Source organism: Adiantum capillus-veneris, chromosome 15 (assembly GCF_014529385.1).
Source record: "Adiantum capillus-veneris isolate H3 chromosome 15, ASM1452938v2, whole genome shotgun sequence".
Classification (NCBI taxonomy): Eukaryota; Viridiplantae; Streptophyta; class Polypodiopsida; order Polypodiales; family Pteridaceae; genus Adiantum; species Adiantum capillus-veneris.
Window position 1 is genome coordinate 134,700,443 of NC_140945.1, and position 20,393 is coordinate 134,720,835.

The window sequence follows — 20,393 nt, forward strand, 5'->3', positions numbered from 1 at the left end:
TTGCCCTGAAGCTAAGGATCACTATAGTAAGGATTGCCCAAAACAACGAGCGTCCACATCTACAAGCACAAGCCAAGAGGAGTTTACATTTCCAAAGCTTAACCTCATCACAGTAAGCCCCATTCCACAGGCACCGCCTTCCACTCTTGTAGTTGCCTCTCAAGAAGGGTTGAAGCAAGTGGAAGAGCCGGCTTGGGTGCTCACACGGGCACAGAGAGCTGCTCTTGGCCTCAGCCTCCCTGGTGGTCCAATCTTTCCATCTCCTGTCACACAAATGAGTCAACCTCCAGTAGTAGCTGACAAACCAGCAGGTAGTGTCAAGAGCCAGCCTACCTCGCTTCTATCAGATATTGATGGTGCTTTCATCGAAGCAGTAGAGGACTTGCAAAAGCTTAACATACCAGAGCAAGCTCTAATCAAAGGAAACAAGCCCACAACAGAGTTTATCTTGAAAAACACTTTTCAACAAGTGTCACTGTACGACATGCTTCGACTTGATGCAAATTTTAGAAGTGACACCCTTTCCATCATCCAGTCTCTGTACCCTGGTGCAGGGCCTAGTGACGGGCACCTACCTGTGCAGCCCTTGGAGTCCTACATGATTTCATATCCAGCTGCTCCCCTCACCGACTATAAAAGTCCTCGTCTCACTGTGTCAATTCTTGGGCATCAATTCTCAGGCGTCATAGTGGATGGTGGATCTAGGATCAATCTGATGCCAAAATTTACTATGTTGGCCTTAGGCCTGCAACCTACCCGCCCTACTCCATTCACTGTTACATTGGCAGATCAGAGGACAGTCTACCCAGTGGGCATAGTAGAGAAGATGCCTCTGATGATACAAGATTTCACATTTAGCTTGGATTTTGTGGTGGTCAGTCTTCCTCAAGTGGAGGGAGGATTTCCTTTGCTGATTGGTCGACCATGGTTGAGGCATACTAAGGCACTTCATGATTGGGGCAACGACGCCATGTGGATACATATTCCTGGCTCCCCCATGCAACCAATTCGGCTCGAAGGAGGTATGGATCCAGTGGTTCATCACAGCTCATTGTCAGTACAGTCCAACCCCGACCCCGAGCAGCCCATCCCTCCTGACGGGTATGACAAAGACCTGCTGCAGTGGTTGGAAGCTACCGCCTCGATGCCATGTTATATGGTCTCTATTCAAAACTCACATGTGCCGGTAACACTCTCTCTTCTAACTCCTCAGACGGACACAGATGTCACAAGTCCTACACTAGACAGTAGTCCTACAGCAGACAGTGGACCAGTCCAAGAAGTAAGTGGGTCAGCCCCAACTTCTCATGATTCAGATGATCCTCCTATAGAAGCCTTCGGCCTCGGGGAACCTATCACACATCACCGGAGGGGGAAAAATTCTCCTCTGCATGAACTCGCCAATGATTCCCCCCTTCCTCTAACATCTTTCAGGTCGGAGGCCCCACCCACTCTAAAGCACCCGGTTATGTCTGTGTCTGAAGATTTACCCTTCGATGAGCTTCCGCCTGGATGGTTACAAGAAGAGTATGCGGAGTTTCCAATCGATCAAACGCCAGCACATAATGTCTCGAAGCTCCAAGAGGCAGCTCATGTTTCAACTTCTGAAGTACCCTCCACAGTTACACCTCCTGACTCGATCAAAAAAGTCAACCTGGGCGACCCTGACAACCCTCAGCACATCCTCTTCGCAGCATGGTTATGGGAGCATCCCGCATTACTTGACCAGGTCGTTTCTTTCATTCACTCTTTTAAGGATGTTTTTGCTTGGTCCTACAAGGATTTGGAAGGGATCCCACCAGAATTGGGTCTCCACACAATCCCTCTGGTTGAAGGAGCTAAGCCTGTCAGAGGCCGAGCTTATAAGCTCAACCCAAAGTATGCAGAGGCTGTCAAGTCAGAGCTCGAAAAAATGCAAGAGGCAGGGATCATTGTACCTGTGGAGCACTCTGAGTGGTTATCACCCATGGTGATAGCGCCTAAGAAGCAGTCCAACAAAATCCGTGTGCGTAGATTACCGTGCTCTAAATAAGGTAACTATCCCAGATGGTTTCCCAACACCTTTCACTGAGCGTGTGCTCGAAGATGTAGCAGGGCATGTATTGTACAGTTTCATGGATGGATTTAGTGGATACAATCAGTTGGGCATCCATCCAGGTCATCAGCTGAAAACGGCCTTTGTGACTCCCTGGGGTATTTTTATCTACACTAGAATGTCTTTTGGGTTGAAAAACGCTCCACCACCTTTCAATCGAGCGGTGTATCTCATCTTTTGTCCTCTGCTTACGGATCATCTTCGCATCTTCATGGACGATTTTTCGACCTTCTCAGGTGCTCAATGTTCAACCCCAGTGGAAAATTTAGAGGAACACCTTGCTCAGCTCTCTGCTGTCTTCCTCAGGTGCAGAGAGGCACGGCTAAAACTCAATCCTAACAAATATCACTTTTTGGTCACTGAAGGCACACTTCTAGGCCATGTGATGTCTACCAAAGGTTTAGCACCATACCCAGAGAAGATCGTGGCAATCTTGAAGTTACCACCTCCTATCAATCCAAAAGGTGTTCAGAGCTTTGTAGGCCACACAGGATATCATCGTAGGTTCATACGGATGTATGCACAGGTGGCTCAACCATTGACCCGACTGACTAGTGCTACAGTACCCTTTAAATGGTCAAAACCTGAGGCTGAAGCATTTGAATACCTCAAAAAGCGTCTCATTGAAGCACCTATTTTAGTGGCTCCAGATTGGTCTCTTCCTTTTCATGTGCATACGGATGCCAGTCAGCTGGCTGTGGGGGCTGTGCTGACTCAACCTAGTAAAGAGTACAACCTGGATCGCCCTGTTCACTATGCAAGTCGCCTGCTCACCAAAGCAGAGCGCAACTACAGCACCATAGAAAGGGAAGGGTTGGCTATGGTGTATTCTTTACAAAAGTTTCGTCATTACTTGTTAGGGGTTCACTTCACTATCATCACAGATCATCATGCGCTACGCTATCTTCTAAATAAACCCCAAGTTGCAGGAAGAGTGTAGAGATGGCTACTCATATTCCAGGAGTTCGACTTCGAAGTAGTTCTTAGTCCAAGCAAGCGGCACGTCATGGCCGACCATCTCTCTCGCATACACACAGGTGAGCCCAATACTAGGGTTGATGATGATTTTCCTGACAGTCATCTTTTTAAGGTGGACACAACCCCAGAATGGTATGGAGATGTGTTACATTTGCTCTATCCTGAGAATGCTTCTCCCTTGCAAAAAAGAAGACTCTTGCTGAAATCTAGACCGTTCTCTTTGATTGGTGGACAACTCTATAAATCAGGGCCAAATGGTGTATTGCGAAGGTGCATCTTCCCTCATGAGGTAGACCACATTCTAGAGGATGCACACAGTGGTCCTACAAGTGGCCACTATCCAGGTCACATCACGGCACAAAAAATCTTACAAACGGGCTTGTGGTGGCCCTATATATTTCGAGATGCTATTGCTCATGTCAAGATTTGTGATGTCTGCCAGCGATGTGCGCCTAAGCCTAGCAAGCAATCAAATCGCCCTCTCCAGGTATCTATGGCGTGGTTGTCCTTTGAGAGATTGGGTTTGGACTTTGTTGGTCCAGTTACTCCATCTACTCAACCAGGCAATCGTAAGTATCTCTTGGTAGCAAGAGATTATGCAACGAAAAGGGCCGAAGTGGTGGCTATCATCGACTGCACAGCTACCACTGTCACAAAATTTTTGTATGAAAATATTTTTTGCAGGTTTGGGTGTCCTCTGGAAGTCACCAATGATCGAGGTAGTCATTTTGTCAACGACTTAATCTCCACTCTCCTCACGAATTACAAGATTTTTCATCGCAAATCTTGCTCTTACTATCCTAGAGCAAATGGGCAGGCTGAAAGCACTAACAAAGTGCTAATCGTGCTTCTTAAGAAAGCTTGTCATCTGCAACCAACCTCTTGGGATCAGACTATCCTCGACACAGTTTGGGCTTATCGCACCTCCTTCAAGGCAACCACTAACTACACCCCATTCCAGCTAGCTTTTGGCTTAGAGAAAATTGCACCATATGAGTTCAACTCAAGTTCAACAAGAGTGGAAAGCGTTCGTGTCATAGCTGGGAGTGCTTCAGCAAACCTCTCGCGACTCTCAATGTTAGAAGAAAGCAGGAGATTAGCTTCACATGCTCTCCAAGCCGAGCAGATTCGTCGCAAAGCGTGGCATGAATGCCATCTCCGCAGGCCGAAAATAATGCAGGGCTCGCTGGTGCTACTCTATCAAGCTAAGTATCTGAAGAAAGCTAAGAAGTTGATCCCAGCCTGGCAAGGGCCCTTCAGAGTACAGAAGATTTTGCCACAGGGGGCTGTCCAGTTAGTCACTTTGGAAGGCGTTCCTTTGCCACTGGTAAATGGCTCCAGAATCAAGTGCTATTACTCCTCTGAGTAAAGGGTCTTCAACTATTCCGCCATCTGTAGGTTCTATGTCCCATCTCTCTCCTCCCCGCTATCTTTCTGATGTCTTTCCATCAGAACGGGTGTTCTGTTACTGTCTCAGTTTCTATTATGTCTGTAAGTTTCCGCCTTTCCTCTAAGATATCTTTTCTCCACTAAGTCTTGGTAATTGGGTATTGTCGTGAACTTCTACTGTCCAATCACTCCTCCTCTAATCGTTTCTATCCTCAGTGTTAATTGCTGTTAAGAACTAAGGTCTTTCCAGTTCGGGAATCTCCAAAAGTCGTGGTTTTGTTCAGTTTGAACAAGTGTAATTGCTTAGATGGCGATTGAGACAGGGAACAATATGGAATCAAGGACTTGATGAGGCTCACAATGCAAAAATGTCTATGTGAAGAATATGGCAGAGTATGTCAAAAAACTTTTGGTCCCATTAGCAGTGCAGCTAGTATTCTAGCTGCAGGAAGGGGTCATTAGAGTTCTGTACTTTTGACTCCAAAACTTGCTTGCGAACCTAAACTTGTCTTCTCCTTGTACCTGACCATTGCATCCTTCTCTTCTCGGTTATCTGCGCCCTTACTCTCTCCTTGGACCCTATCCCTCTACCCAACCTCTCGCTCTACTCTCCATCACCCCCTCAACCCTAACCTACCCTAACCCCCTCCCCTTAAATTCTCGACCCTACCCTCCCCTTACTCCACTCGTCCTACCCTACCTCAACCCCCTCGCCCCTACCCTCCCTTACTCCCCTCGCCCCTACCCTCCCTTCATCCCCTCGCCCCTACCCACTCTCTCTACCCTCGCCCCTACCCTCCCTTACTCCCCTCGCCCCTACCCTCTCTCTCTACCCTCGCCCCTACCCTATCTCAACCCCCTCGCCCCTACCCTCCCTTACTCCCCTCGCCCCTACCCTACCTCAACCCCCTCGCCCCTACCCTCCCTTACTCCCCTCGCCCCTACCCACTCCCTCTCTACCCTCGCCCCTACCCTCCCTTACTCCCCTCGCCCTATCCAATCTCTACCCTCGCCCCTACCCTCCCTCTCCCCTCGCCCCTACCCTCCTCCTTGCACCCCTCGCCCCTACCCCACCCCAACCCCGCCTTACTTCCCTCGCCCTTACCCTACCCAAACCCCTCGTCCTCACTAATCCCCTCGCCCAAACTCCTCTTCCTGCATCCATCGCTTTTTTTGAAAGTGCAGGCTACTCGCTTCTTGCTTAATCACGCTTTTCCAAGTAATCAAGCTTTTCCAGGTACAGCTTTTGGGAAATAGTTTATTCCAAGTACACCGCTACATCTCTCATCTCTGAATCTGGGAGTTCCAGAGTTCACCCTGCACACTGGCCAAGCCAGGTAGCTAGCTTTACGATGGCTGGTACAAGCAAACAAGTAAGGAAGAAGAAAGCTCTCTCCAGAGAGGCCAACTGAGACATCCCAAAGTTCTGCAGAGGAAGAGGATGTGGATACCTCCAGCCATGGCTTCACCGATGTGTCCTCCACTGATCACAGTGATGAAAATTACAAGGCGTCCGACTCAAGCTCTGCTTCCGACTCAGAGTCTTCTAGCAAAGAGGAAGAGGAAGAGGATGAAGAAGAAGAAGCTGTAAAAAACCAAAAGAAGAGGAAAGCCATCATGCAAGTATTGAGTCATCAAATTCCTCGGCCTCCTTCTTCCAAGACCCAAACCAAGTTCACACTAAACTTCCATCTGCAGCAGCCTCATCCGTCTCTTCGAGAAGTCTTATCAAAAGACCAGCTACACAAGCTAGGTCTGTCAGCATTAGCAGACACCGATCTGCCTTCTGATATTCCCATGGATATGGTGCATGCACTTCTCAAGTTCTTTCCCAAAGTCAGAGGACACCCACTAACTGCTACACGAATTGGTAACGCTTTGGGGATGACAACCTTTCTTGCAGTAAAACTGGCTACGCGAACCTATTCACAACTTTCGAAAGATGCGACAATCGAGGCATGCAAAGAGCTACTTAGTACGAGTCATGCTGACTATGCAAGGAATAAAAAGCTCTGGGCCATTTTCAAGTATTACTTTTTGGTCAGGGATCCTAAAGTCAGCAAGGGCAAGGGCAAGGGCAGATGTGACATGCCTACTATATTCTCGCACTGCGAAGGCCTATATTGCCTCATCCACACCATCCCATGTGGCTTTCATCAAATTCTATTTACCTCTTTACAGTCGCGGGCAAAAAGATTCAGAGCTCAGGTGCAATCTGTGCAATCTAGCTTTCAATGCTTTGCAGCTCCCATGTTAGCCTGGGTCATTAATATACCTGTTAGTCATATGGATGTGGATGCGGCGATGCGGCGTAAAAGCTCTAAGGGAAAGGGAAAGATATTGAACAGACAATGGATCTATCTGAAAAGCCAAAGAAGAAGAGAGCAAAGGTAGTGAAGGACACAGTCGAATCTTTAGTATCCCTGCCAGTTTCGGAAAGCCAACAGCTTCGAGTGAAGCAACCTGTTCGACGTTCCTCGCATACAGTCGCTACTGATTCGATGGTAAGTTCAAATGGTGCAGATCACACTATGCATGTCACAGCTGTGGCTTCTACAGTGTGAGTTCCTCTCTCTACTTCTCCTATTTTTACCCCTACCATAGTGACTAGCTCCCACGTCCCAGTGGCAGTTGCTTCTTCTCCTATGCCTACTCCTGCTGCAACCACTCCCACCATCTCTACTTCGACAGAGAGGCATGCGCCCAGTCCACCACGAGCAGTGCCACTTGTCACACCAGTCCCACCAGCTATACCACTTTCCAGCTCTCTTCACCTTGACACTGTTACAGGACCTTCCACAGGGTCGGACTCTACATCATTTTTTCGGCTATCTGAGGATATATTGCAGGAGTCTAGGCAAGCCATTGCCACCATTGAGCTTGGAGCAGAGCGTTTAGCAGCCACACACCAGCGTCACGCAGCTACTTACGTAGCTATGGAGGGAGCTCTGAAGGTTGCTGAGAGCGCCATCGCCGATAGGGATGCCACTATTTTCGCACTCTAACAGGCCCTGAAGTTAAAGTCTCAAGTGATTAGTGACCTTCGGAATCAAGTACAAGGATTTAGAGAATTGCTCTTACATGAAAATAGGGCAACACAGCCTACGATGATGGGTATGGGATATGGGTGGACTGGAGCAGGTACACCAGTGCAGCATGCAGCAACAGGTCCTTCTCAGCAGCTTATGGGACTTTACTCACAGACTCCAGTTCCCGTTCAGTACTACAATCAACAACAACAGTATCCTCCTCATCAGGGGTTTCAGTCTTCACCATTGGCTCAGATGCAAAATATGACTTGTTGTGATGGGAGTTGCTGGAGCACATCGCCATGGCTGTGTTACTCGACGTCTTCAATACACTACAGGCCAGGTGCTACCACCTGCCCAGCAGCAGGTGGCTGGTCATTTCCCAGGAAGCACACTTACTGACAGGAGAGCTCACATACAGCATGGCCCCACAATCGATTTGATGGCTCCACCTCCAGCGGCGGCTGATACTTCGGATGCAGCAGTGGCTACCACTCTTATCTCTTGGATGACAGATTCAGAAGCTCACCATTGTACATACTAGTAGTTTTCTTTCACAGTTTCAGTCTTCCTCTCACCGAGACGATGAGCGGTCTTGTGGCGGGCAACCTATAGCAGAGCTACAGTGTCACTTCACAGGACAGGCAGATAGTTGGACAGTTAGTCACAGTTGGTCTGGTTCACACTGGACGGACCCTCTGGGCTGGGGGTGACACGTAGTAGGGTACCGACGGTGACATCGTGGCCAGGTCACCACCACCACTCAGTTTGGAGATAGACTTAGCTGACTGGACATTTATGAGCCGTTGGTGGCTCTTATGGTTGTACATGAGTAGTCGTTTGAGCCAGTGGCATTATCTGGTACGTAGTCGTCTAGAGTGGGTCTATGCACACAGCACTTCTTCACCATCCCGGCACATCTGAGCCTCGACACCCCCATTGTACCTGTGAGTCCTGGACTGGAGCTGAGTGTGCTGCCATGCCAGAGTCTGTATCAGTCTTTGAGATAGTCGAGTCATATGTTCTGGTTTGCTGTTGTGTCTTTGTGAGCTCTGTTGATGTATATTATTTCCTTTCTGTTCAGTCTATTTGAGTGAGATTGTCACGCACATTGCACTGAGGACCACCCACTGTAGAGAGCACGACACATTATCCGCGCTACAAAAGCTGAAAAGTATGCATTCAAGGAAGTCAATTCCATGTCTCTTCCTTGGCACGACACAGTTGTAGAAAGAGCACAAGAAGGATTGAGCATCGAGCATCGGCATTTCCATTGTGATTTGCCACAGTTGATTGATTTAGATCAGAAAGTCAAGATTCCATCTCATTGTTTGCATGTGTTTGATGAACGGTTTGGCACTCCGTTTCTATGTTCATCTACATTGCATGCAGTCTTTCAAGAAGACGAGATTTTTTCCAGTCACTTTACATGGATGGGTATGTTCATGTTTTTGAGTTGGAAGTGGTTTCAGGAATTTTCATCCTCGAAGATTCTTGAAGAAGGTAGACGCGTGACTCTCCACGAAGTGGAAGCATTGAAGATGACTTTGTCGCTTGTGGCGCGGCCCAAAGAAGCAAGCGTTGCAGACCTTTATGAAGTTCAAGTATCGCACGACCCACACCTCAGAGTGGTCCGGCGAAGAGTTCTTTCGAGGATTCCGGATGTTGTTGGCAACCTCCCTCGACGCTATACAGTTCGCTACCAGTACCTCACTTTGAAAAGGAGGGGATGTCACGTGACACATCCAACCCTATGTGTTCGTGGACAAGCTACAGCATGACCAGGGTTTAGTTCAGTGAAGTCGGTTTAGAATAGGAAGTGATCTGGCACTTTTGTGAGTCTGTTCGCGGACCGTGCATGTCCAGACACTTAGATTAGATGCATATCCTCTGGTTGCACACAGCATGATCATCAACATTACCATCAAAATCCATCCGAGGAATTTTCCCAATTTTTGACATTTTTCACTTATTTATTAAGTGACTTTTGTTGGGAACTAGGTAGGCCAATTTTGCTAAGATAATATATAAGCAAACCAGAGTTAGCACTTTTTGGCAGAAGAGGCAGCAGGAGCACCTTGCTCAACAGGCAACTTCTCAGCAGAACCCCATCAGAAGGCCTAGCATTTTGCAGATTGCAAGACCTAGCGTTTTTGGATGTAGCAGAACAACAGCACAAAGCCTAGCATTTTTGCATTGCAGAGCAGCTTCAGCATTAGCAGACACAGCAAAACCCCTTCACGACAGCAGATCAGCCCTAGCGTTTGTGGATTTCCCCCAGTAGCAGACTTCAGCCCTAGCGTTTTTGGAGCAGCAAGCGACCTAGTGTTTTGCAATTTTTTCGCGACGGGAATCCACAGTAGCACCAGCGTTTTCAGTTTTCAGCATTGAGTACCCGCAATAGAACCCCCAAACAACACAGATCTCACCTTCCCGCAGCAGATCCTCGCCGCACGGTCAGATCCCGCGAAGTTTACAGTTTCAGCCCGGAAAACGCAGATTTCAGCTTCTGCATTTTCAGCGCGTCATCGTCGTACCGTCGTCATCGACATCGTCACCAACATAGAGTCAAAATTCAGTAGATACAAGATTTGCAGATTTCAGCCCTTAGCATTTCTAGTTTTCAGCCCGTCTCGTCGTCGTCCTCATCGTCGTCGACATCATGGGCAAGTCCAAGCATTGTAGAGATTTGTGCAATCAGAAGTAGACCGCTTTCGCCATAGAGAGTGGGGCCTTCGGAGGAGGGTTTGACAACATCTCTGGTGTCGTATTCTCTTCTCTCTCTATCTCTCAGTCTCATGCACCTTCATTCACAGTGTTCACCAGTTTGTTTGTGTCCATTGCACTCTCTCACTAAAGGAACGGAGGGCTCTCCCTTCTATAAGTAAAAGGAACCTTGAGCACAATTCGGAGCACTCATCTTGAGCAAAGTTCAAACATTCATTCCGTCGTACCTTACAGCAGGTTTCTGACCTGATTTCGGCAACATAACGGCACCGAAATCCCTATAGGTCAAGAGTACATCTCTAGGAGGGATTCCCTTGGATTTTAGAAGCTTTTCAGTGAGCTGTAACAGAATTTGAGCACGCTGCAAATCCCTGTTTTGCCACTGCCAAGTGCCCAAAGCCCTGTCAAAGCATCCCAAGGCCGTCCCAAGGCTGCCCTAGTGTTCTCTTGCAGTTTAGGTTCGAAACTCTAAACCTGCAGAAAAACACAGCAGGCTATAATTCTCTATTTTGTATTGTTTTTTAGCGCAGCAAACACACCTACGCGTGTCCCAAGGGCTCCCGCACGCAACGGGACTGTCCCCCCTATGATTTGGAAGAGTTTTCATTTCAAAAAACTCTCCAGATTCACAATCTTTCACAATGGAACTGTGCGTACTTGTGGGGCATTAGCAATTAGCTAATCCGGTACCTGTTCAGAAGGCTCTTGCCTTGGCAAATGCGCATAAAACCCTCAGAACTGTACATGATCATTTGAGTAGCCCAACTAGTGGGGCATTACGATATGTGCAAAGGGGGGAGAGAGAGAGAGAGAGAGATGCGCAGAGCAAATCGTCGCGCTACATGAGACAAAGGAGAAGGCAAGCTTTCCATTAAAGTTGTGAACGTATACCCACTACTCATACACTCTGTAATTCACTTGTGCTAAAAAATCAGCCTCCACTTCAAAAATGGACGCCCCCTCTTAAGGATGGATCTGGCAAAAACCCTCTAGAGCCGCCAAGTGTCTCTTTTGAGTTAATTCTATAGTTCCCACCAACTTATAAAGTTGGGCGTCCCCTCTTGGGATGGATCTGGCAAAAACCCTCTGGAGCCGCCAAGTGTCCAGTTTGCCTCTTTTGAGTTAATTCTCTAGTTCCCACCAACTTATAAAGTTAAAAGTGACTCGCTGAGTAGCATTTGGCGCACACACACTTCCATACTCATCAAAATTCAGTGCTAACAGGCCCGACCAGTCCCAGACTGATCGACCTAGACTCCCGATGTGAGAAACTCGTTCGGCCACAGCCATTTCACACTGGCCATGCAATGTCCACTTGCACCTTTTCAAGGGTTTCGAGGAAAACAAGTAAAAATAAGATAAAGAAAATTATATAGTACATATTTAAAGAAGGCAACATGAAAAATACACCTCCTGGTGACATACCCCACCCTTGAACTACTGCAAGCGACCTCGCTTGCATGCGAATAATACATGCTGATATCTCCTGATATCACATAAGGAAATATCACATATATTCTATTGTAAGGTGCAGCGGAAGTGAATGTTGAACTTTGCTCAAGATGAGTGCTCCGAACTGTGCTCAAGGGTTCCTTTTACTTACGAAAGGGAGAGCCTTCTGTTCCTTTAGCGAGAGGGTGCAAGTGATCACAAACAAAGTGGCAAACACTATGAATGAAGATGCTGAGACTGAGAGATAGAGAGAGAAGAATACGACACCAGAATGTTGTCAAACCCTCCTCCGAAGGCCCCACTCTCTATGGCGAGAGCGGTCTACTATTGATTGCACAAATCTCTACAATGCTTTGGACTTGCCGACGATGTCGGCTGAAATCTGAAAATGCTAATGGCTAAAATCTGTAAATCTTTATCTACTGAATTCTGACTCTATGTCGATGGCAACGATGCGACGACGACGCGCTGAAAACGCAGATGCTGAAATCTGCGTTTTCCGGGCTGAATCCGTAAACCTTGCGGAATCTGACCGTGCGGTGAGGAACTGCTGCGGGAAGGTGAGATCTACGAGGTTCGGGGTTCTACTGTGGAGTCTGACTGCTGAAAACTGAAAACGCTGATGCTTGTGGGGATTCTGTCGCAAAGATCTGCAAAAACGCTGAAGTGCCTTGGAAATGCAAAAACGCTAGGGCTGAAAATGGTCTTGCTGTGGAGAATCTGCTAACGCTGGGGAGTCTGCTTGGTCTGCTATCGACAGGAATCTGCAAGAGAAAAAACGATGGCTGATCTGGTACAAAAATGCCAGCCTTCTGCTATGAAGCCTTCTGCTATGATGCAAAAACGCTAGGCCTCTTGGGGGTTTTGCTGAGAAGTTGCCTGTTGAGCGAGTACTCCTGCTGCCTCTTCTGCCAGAAAGTGCTAGCACTAGGTTTCTATATATACAAACTTAGCAAAATTGCGCTACCTAGTTTCCAACAAAAGTTACTTAAATAAATTGTGAAAAATATCAAAAATAGGAAAAATAGGTCTATGCACTGTAAAAATGCTGGTTCTGATGGAAATCTGATGATCATGCTGTGTGTAACCAGAGGATATGCATCTACTCTAAGTGTCTGGACATGCACGGTCTACGAACAGACTCACAAAAGTGCCAGATTACTTAATATTCTAGACTGACTTGACTAAACTGAACCCTGGTCATGCTCTAGCTTGTCCACGGACACATGGTTGGATGTGTCACGTGACATCCCCTCCTTTTCAAAGTGAGGTACCGGTACCGAACTATATGGCGTCGAAGGAGATCGCCAACGTCGTCTGGAATCCTAGGAAGGACTCTTCGCCGGCCCACTCGGATGCATGGGTGGTGCGATACTTGAACTTCATAAAAGTCTGCAACGCTTGCTTCTTTGGGCTGCGCCGAAAGCGACAAAGTCTTCTTCAATGCTTCCAGTTCGTCTATAGTCATGTGCTACCTTCTTCAAGAATCTCCGAAGCTGAAAATTCCTGAAACCCCTTCCAATACAAAAACATGAACATACCCATTCCATGTAAATTCGTTTATAGTCATGTGCTACCTTCTTCAAAAATCTCCGAGGCTGAAAATTCTTGAAACCCCTTCCAACACAAAAACATAAACATACCCATTCCATGTAAAGTGACTGGAAAAATACTATTCTTTCGAAAAAACTGTGCATGTAATGCAGATGAACATATAGACGGAGTGCCAAACTGTTCATCAAACACACGCAAACAATGAGGTCGAAACTTGTCTTTCTGATCTAAATCAATCGACTGTGGCAAAACACAATGGAAATGCCGATGCTTGATGCTCGATCTTTCTTGTGCTCTTTCGGAAACTGTGTCATGCCAAGGAAGAGACATGGAATGTGACTTCCTTAAATGCATACTTTTGAGCTTTTTATGAGAAATCCGCACACATCCGTGCTCATTCATGAGTGAATTGTGCTCAACGTACAATATGGCATGCCTTTGAAAAGGGATCACATAAAGACGCTGACTAAAATACAGGAAACGATCACGAATGAAACACTCGTACAATGTGTGCTGACTAATCATACGGACACATAATACTTCCTGTGGAAGTTCTTTGGACCTAGGCTCGAGAGCCAAGATCGGTTCTTCCTGAGAGGGTTCTTTGGACCTTGACTCGAGAGCCAAGATCAATTCTTCGTGATTGATCGAATCTGCAACGAGGTTAGCTTCACTAGCAACAGTATCAACTAACCCATCATTCTTGTGAACAATCACATCATCTTCCTGCAAATCATCATGCTTATCATTATCATGCGATTCATCATCCTTGTCATTGTTATTCAAATCATCATGCTTATCATAATCATGCAAATCATGTGTGTCATGCTTGGGAGAAGAAGAGAATGAGAGTCTCCTTTTCCCGAATCTCTTACATCTGTGCCTGCACGTGAGAAAAGAATCGGAACAAGGCGGCTTTCCTTTCGTTGTGCTCATGCTCTATGGTTGCCATTCTTTCTTCGTATTCACGCTGTATTTCTGCTTTTCTTTCTGCGGCCTCCAAGCGTGCTTGCTCGCGCTCACGCTCAAAGTCGGCCTTTCTTTTTGCTTGTCGTGCTTCACGTTCTAACTTCCTTTCCATAAACATATGCTCCAAAGCTTCCATAGGAGTTAGTGCAATCCTTGGCGGATGGGGAAGGGGGAGGGTCAGAAAAACCTCCTGGTGGGAAAAATTCTTCTTCCCTCATGCTCATCACCTCCATGCGAAGTATCCATTCCGCTTCAGGTGATGACCATCCACTGAAGTCTTGGGTTCTTAAGTTCACGGAGAACTTGGGTTCTTGTACTTCTTGGGGTCTTGTGTTCTTGAGGGTCTTGAGGGTCTTGGGGTTTTTGAGGATCTTGAGGTTCTTGAGGTTCTTGTGGTTCTTCTTTCGCTTGCAATCTGTGTTAGAGAAGGATCTTCTCTTCACCCGAGTTCTTCTCTTTCCCACGGACGCACCCCTTGGCGGCCTTGCGCTCACACCAAGGTTTCTTTTTCCCACCTCACATCGATTGGCCGGCCGCTACGTGTACGATCCGCTCTCAATGAGTGAAAAGAGGCACAAGGGGAGGTTGGACAAGCCCTTCTTTCTTGGGTTTCCTGTCACTCTTCAAAAACACGATTAGGAATTGACACGCCCAAGAGAACTTGGATTATGTGCGACCGCAACAAGCAAAAATAAATAAATTGTGGTTCTTTCCTTGAGTGATACAGAACACTACCAAAGCTCTGGTACCAATGTAAGGTGCAGCGGAAGTGAATGTTGAACTTTGCTCAAGATGAGTGCTCTGAACTGTGCTCAAGGGTTCCTTTTACTTACGGAAGGGAGAGCCTTCCGTTCCTTTAGTGAGAGTTCAAGATCACAAAAAAAGTGGCAAACACTATGAATGAAGGTGTTGAGACTAAGATATAGAGAGAGAAGAATACAACACCAGAATGTTGTCAAACCCTCCTTCGAAGGCCCCACTCTCTATGGCGAGAGCGGTCTACTATTGATTGCACAAATCTCTACAATGCTTTGGACTCGCCGACGATGTCGACGACGATGAGGACGACGACGAGACGGGCTGAAATCTGAAAATGCTAATGGCTCAAATCTGTAAATCTTTGTCTGCTGAATTTTGACTCTATGTCGATGACGATGTCGATGGCGACGATGCGACGACGACACGTTGAAAACGCAGATGCTGAAATCTACATTTTCCGGGCTAAATCTGTAAACCTTGTGGAATTTGACCGTGCGGCGAGGAACTGCTGCGAGAAGGTGAGATGTGAGAGGTTTGGGGTTCTACTGTGGAGTGACTGCTGAAAACTGAAAACGCTGATGCTTGTGGCGATTCCGTCCCGAAGATCTGCAAAAACGTTGAAGTGTCTTGCAGATGCAAAAATGCTAGGGCTAAAAATGGTCTTGCTGTGGAGAATCTGCTAACGCTGGGGAGTTTGCTTGGTCTGCTATCGCCAGGAATCTGCAAGAGCAAAAACGCTGGTTGATCTGATCCAAAAACGGCAGCCTTTTGTTGTGATGCAAAAACGCTAGGCCTCTTGGGGGTTCTGTTAAGAAGTTGGATGTTGACCGAGTGCTCCTGCTGCCTCTTCTGCCAGAAAGTGCTAGCACTAGGTTTCTATATATAGAAACTTAGCAAAATTGCCCTACCTAGTTTCCAACAAAAGTCACTTAAAAATAATAAGTGAAAAATGTCAAAACAGGAAAAATAGGTCTATGCACTGTAAAAATGCTCTTGCTGGGTTCTGATGGAAATCAGATTGATCATGTTGTGTGCGACCTGAGGATATGCATCTACTCTAAGTGTCTGGACATGCACGGTCAGCGAACACTCACAAAAGTGCCAGATCACTTCCTATTCTAGACTGACTAGACTGAACTGAACCCTGGTCATGCTGTAGCTTGTCCACGGACACATAGGGTTGGATGTGTCACATGACATCTATGATGGGACTCGAGGATATACAAAAATGTAGCGTTAACCGATTAGACAATCCCACCAACCTGGCTACCACATATATATCAAGCATAGAAGTCTTCTAGTGTACTCTCAAGCACAAACTTCTCTAGCCAAATTCTGTATGGAAAGAGTAGATACAATTGCTAAACTACTCCTTTGAGCATCATGAACCATGCTCTCACTTGGCTCCAAAGAGCTACATCAAGTCACTATGGGTTCCATCTAAAAGGCTTCAAGATGTAGTTGCAATAGCTGAGGTGAATCAACCGATTCAGACTCTTCCATCCATTTAGCATCCAAAGATGGATAGTTCTTGAACTTCACCAGATAGCAACTTGCAACCATTTCCTCTAACCTTCTTTTCCTTATGTGCCAATATCTGTTCAAGAACAAGAATCTCATCCGGGTCTTCCACTTCGGGCTGTTCCTCATCAAGCATATTCTCTCGCACATTACCAACAGAAGGCCTTAGAAGGCTGACATTCAAAGCATTATGTATTTTCCAGCCTTCTAGTAGCTTCAACCTGTAAGCTACATCGCTGATCTTTTCTGAAATCTGAAAAGGACCCTAGAGTACCCAATCACCAAGTGAAAATACTAGTTCACGACGGTGACAATCAATAGCTTTCTTTTGCTTAGCCCGAGTCTTGTCAAGAGACATCTTTATCTTCCTGTATGTTTCATCCATATCTTGCACATATTTATCTGCCTCAAATATCTTGTCCTTAGTTTGGAAAATGGATAGACTTTCTTCCCTCCGTCCACTATCTCAAATGGTGCCTTTTGCTTGTCAACGTATGCACAGTGATATTGTAAGCATATTCAATCAATGAGAAATGGTGCCAAGTTGCTAGGCATGATCTTACAAATGTGTCAACATCTTAACGTAAAGCTGACCAATAGAAGAATGTCTTAACCCCTTTCATTGTCGCATCAATTTCACAATGCCAGCATATGGTGGGCATGACTTTCCATCAAAACCCTTGGCCGTAACTGTTTAGTAATGCATAACTTTCCATGCATCATGAGAAAGCTATTCTTAAGCATATAGTGTTCATGATGTTGCCCATCAACAAGCTGATCATAAACCCTTGTAAAATCTGAATCTTCAACATATTGTGTCTTCATTTCGTTTAGTTCACAATGGTACTGAATTGACACTGTTGAAATTTAGGGCTTTTGTGACAATGCATCAACCACCACGTTCTTTTTCCCTTCCACATGCAATGGAACATTGACATGTTTGTTAATCGCATGTTTTTTCCAAACAACTTCATTTGTGTGAGAAAGTATCGCAAGGTTTGATGATCTATTTGGACAACAAAATCAACCCCTAGCAGATAGTGTTTCCAACTAGTGAGAGCGTGCATTACCGTCAGCAATTCCTTCTCATAAGCTTGCAAGTTCCTTTCGGTCTTCAAAAGAATTCTGCTCTCGTATGCGACTACTCGGCCATTCTATATTAGAACTGCACCAAGACTGTAGCCACATGCATCACATTAAACCACAAAAGGTTTCAAAAGATCTGGCAAAACGATTACCGGATTTAAAGTCAACTTCTCTTTCAAGCGTTTGAAGGCTATAATTTCCTTGGCTGTCCACTTGAAAGAAACTCCTTTTCCTTGCAATGCATGGAGTAAAGCAGCAATCTCAACAAAACTTCGGATGAACCTCTTCTAGTAGGAAGATAAGCCTAAAATGCTTTGAGTGTCATGTACGGACTTCAAGTCTGGCCATGACCTAATTGCTTCTACTTTGGCGGGATCCATGCGTACCCCATTCTTTGAAACAATGTGCCGAAGGAAGTGAATCTCTTTCAAAAGCAATAGTAAATGTCTTTATAGGTACTTATTATTTACACTACAATTAAGCACAAACTTGCCTTGTAAATAAAAGTCTATTGCTTGGGCAACAACTTCCTCACAATTCAGCATGTCAAGCTATACCAATCCTCACACATAGTAATCTTGAACTACACATGTCAATGCCCATGGACGTTTGCTTAATTTTCATAAATTTATCTCAACCACTTGTGCACCTTCCTTACTATTCTCATACGTTTCTAAGGAAAAATCTCAAGGCCTTGAATCCAACTCCTAAAAGCCCCAAAAAGCGATCAAGCAATAAAAAAGTAACGCATGGATTATGGTCATCTGGACTGCTTGTACAAAGTACATAACCTGCGATCGCAAACATGTGCATTAAATGCATTTTCTTCTAGATGAAGCTACAAAGCCGTAGACTTACTTAAGCCATGGAATGTAGTTGTCCAAACTACCATGACATGATGCAAGGTGAGGTGAACCACCATGCCCACTCTGTACAGAAACCTGCATACCCAAACTTGTTGTAGCGACGCATTTGACCATTAAAAACATATATATTGCATTAAGCAAAAATCCAACATTCATCTTTGCTGGATGGAAATGAAGAAGAAGTTGCACCTGGTTGAGAGTGGAGAACGAGAGGTCTGACTTGACACGTCCTGCTTGGAAAGAAGAGCCAACCGTCCCAATCATAAGGCCCTCAGACATGATGGAAGAGGTGGAAACGGTGACACCTGTTGACGTGATATGTGAGAGGAAGAGCATGTGCCCCTTAGTGAATCCCTTCTGCAGCAAATCTTTCGCCTTCTTTCCGATGTCTCTGAACAACACAGGCTTGTTACTGTCGGTAGCCATCCCGCTACCCGCTCCTCTACAACGTGAAATTGCTGCCTTTCACGATGAGAAGAAGGTGCAGAGAACACGAGTCCATTAGACTAATGCTTCGCTTTTGAGTGCCATTCGTCAGCAGCTAGACTTGCCAAACATCCACGCCAGTTGCATGCTTCCTTCTTGCCACGTGCATAATTTTCGTACAATATTGAACATCAGATACCATGCAAGTGGGACGTGGCAAAGCAGCTGGCCCTCAGCATTATCTCACAGGGGCGCGGGCACAAGGGGATGGAGGACAAAAACGGGGCGTCAATCGTGGACCGTTAGATCAGACGGTGTGGGAGCGACCTAAAATTACAAATCTGTCCCAAATTTACAAACCCCCCCCGCCCCCCCATTTACTATATGGCATACTCAAATCTCCTATATTTCAATGAATGCAAGCGGGCGTAGTGGTTAGAGCACATGGCTTGTAGTGGGGAAGTTGTGGGTTCGAGACATGGGGTGCAGCTTGCCCCGAATTTACAAGCCTACCCGAATTTACTTTTCTCTCCAAATTTACCAAATGTCCTAAATTTACAAATATGCATCGGATGGTCCGAATCACCTCAGTCGTTGATCCCCTCCCGTTGCGCCCGTGTGAGATAGTGTGAAGGATAACCCGCAAGAATTAAATAAGTCATGAAATCACGAGGCCTGCCTATAAATGGCTAGCCACAATGAAGTGAACATAATATATGCACCCCAATGACCAATAGGTTGTTATTGATTAATAGGTTTGAAAGATATTTTGACAAAAGTTATTCAAGCAATAAAAATTATGAAATTCAAGGATGAGAGAAACGATGAATATACAAGGGATCGAAGCTGAGATTGTAGCCACAAGGATGGTGATCAAAGGACTCACAAAGAACATTAGATAATCGGCACAATGGCAGAAGTTGTAGAGGAGATGATGGAGATCGCATTAGACATGATCAACAAGCTGATGATAGATCATGGTGGACATGATCGATATGAGAGAAGTTATGAAAGACAAAGAGACCATGACATAGAGGATGAATATAGAAGGGATTGTAGCCACAAGGATGGTGATCGAAGGACTCATAGAGAGCATGACGATCATAGGGATCGATATAATGGAAAAATGAGTTGGTTAGAGCAATCCATGAGAGCCAAATTTTAGTTGTGATTGAAGAAATTGGCTCAGGGAAAACAACACAAGTCACACAATATCTAGCAAAATCAGTGTACACATTGAAGAAAGATTGGATGTACACAACCTCGAAGGGTGACCACATTGTTTGTAGCGAAGGGGATTGCTGAAGAATTTGGTTGCAAGCTTGGTGAAGACGTTGGTTATGTGAAGAGTTTGTACTGGATATAATGAGATTGACGACCTTTTGTGATGCCCCACTGTTACTATATACATGTGGTAGTGATGTGTGTGAACACACTAGGACCGCCGGGGCATTCTTTCCCTCTTTAAGAGGTTTTTTCCCCCGAGCATTGTATATGGGCCCATCACTCTAGGGCTATCTATCTTTCCATTGCACACTAAGT

At 45.9% G+C, this 20,393-nt stretch overlaps 1 protein-coding gene across 1 annotated transcript in view; it reads right to left on the bottom strand.

The window, feature by feature from the left end:
• Positions 1 to 18,991, bottom strand: part of LOC147441529 (mitochondrial outer membrane protein porin 5-like) — a 38,541-nt gene extending 19,550 nt beyond the window's left edge. The window contains exon 1 of the mRNA XM_086483740.1: positions 18,615 to 18,991. Coding sequence (XP_086339866.1) covers positions 18,615 to 18,851 — 237 coding nt within the window. The 5' untranslated portion in view covers positions 18,852 to 18,991. The remainder of the gene's footprint in view (positions 1 to 18,614) is intronic.
• Positions 18,992 to 20,393: the final 1,402 nt, after the last annotated feature.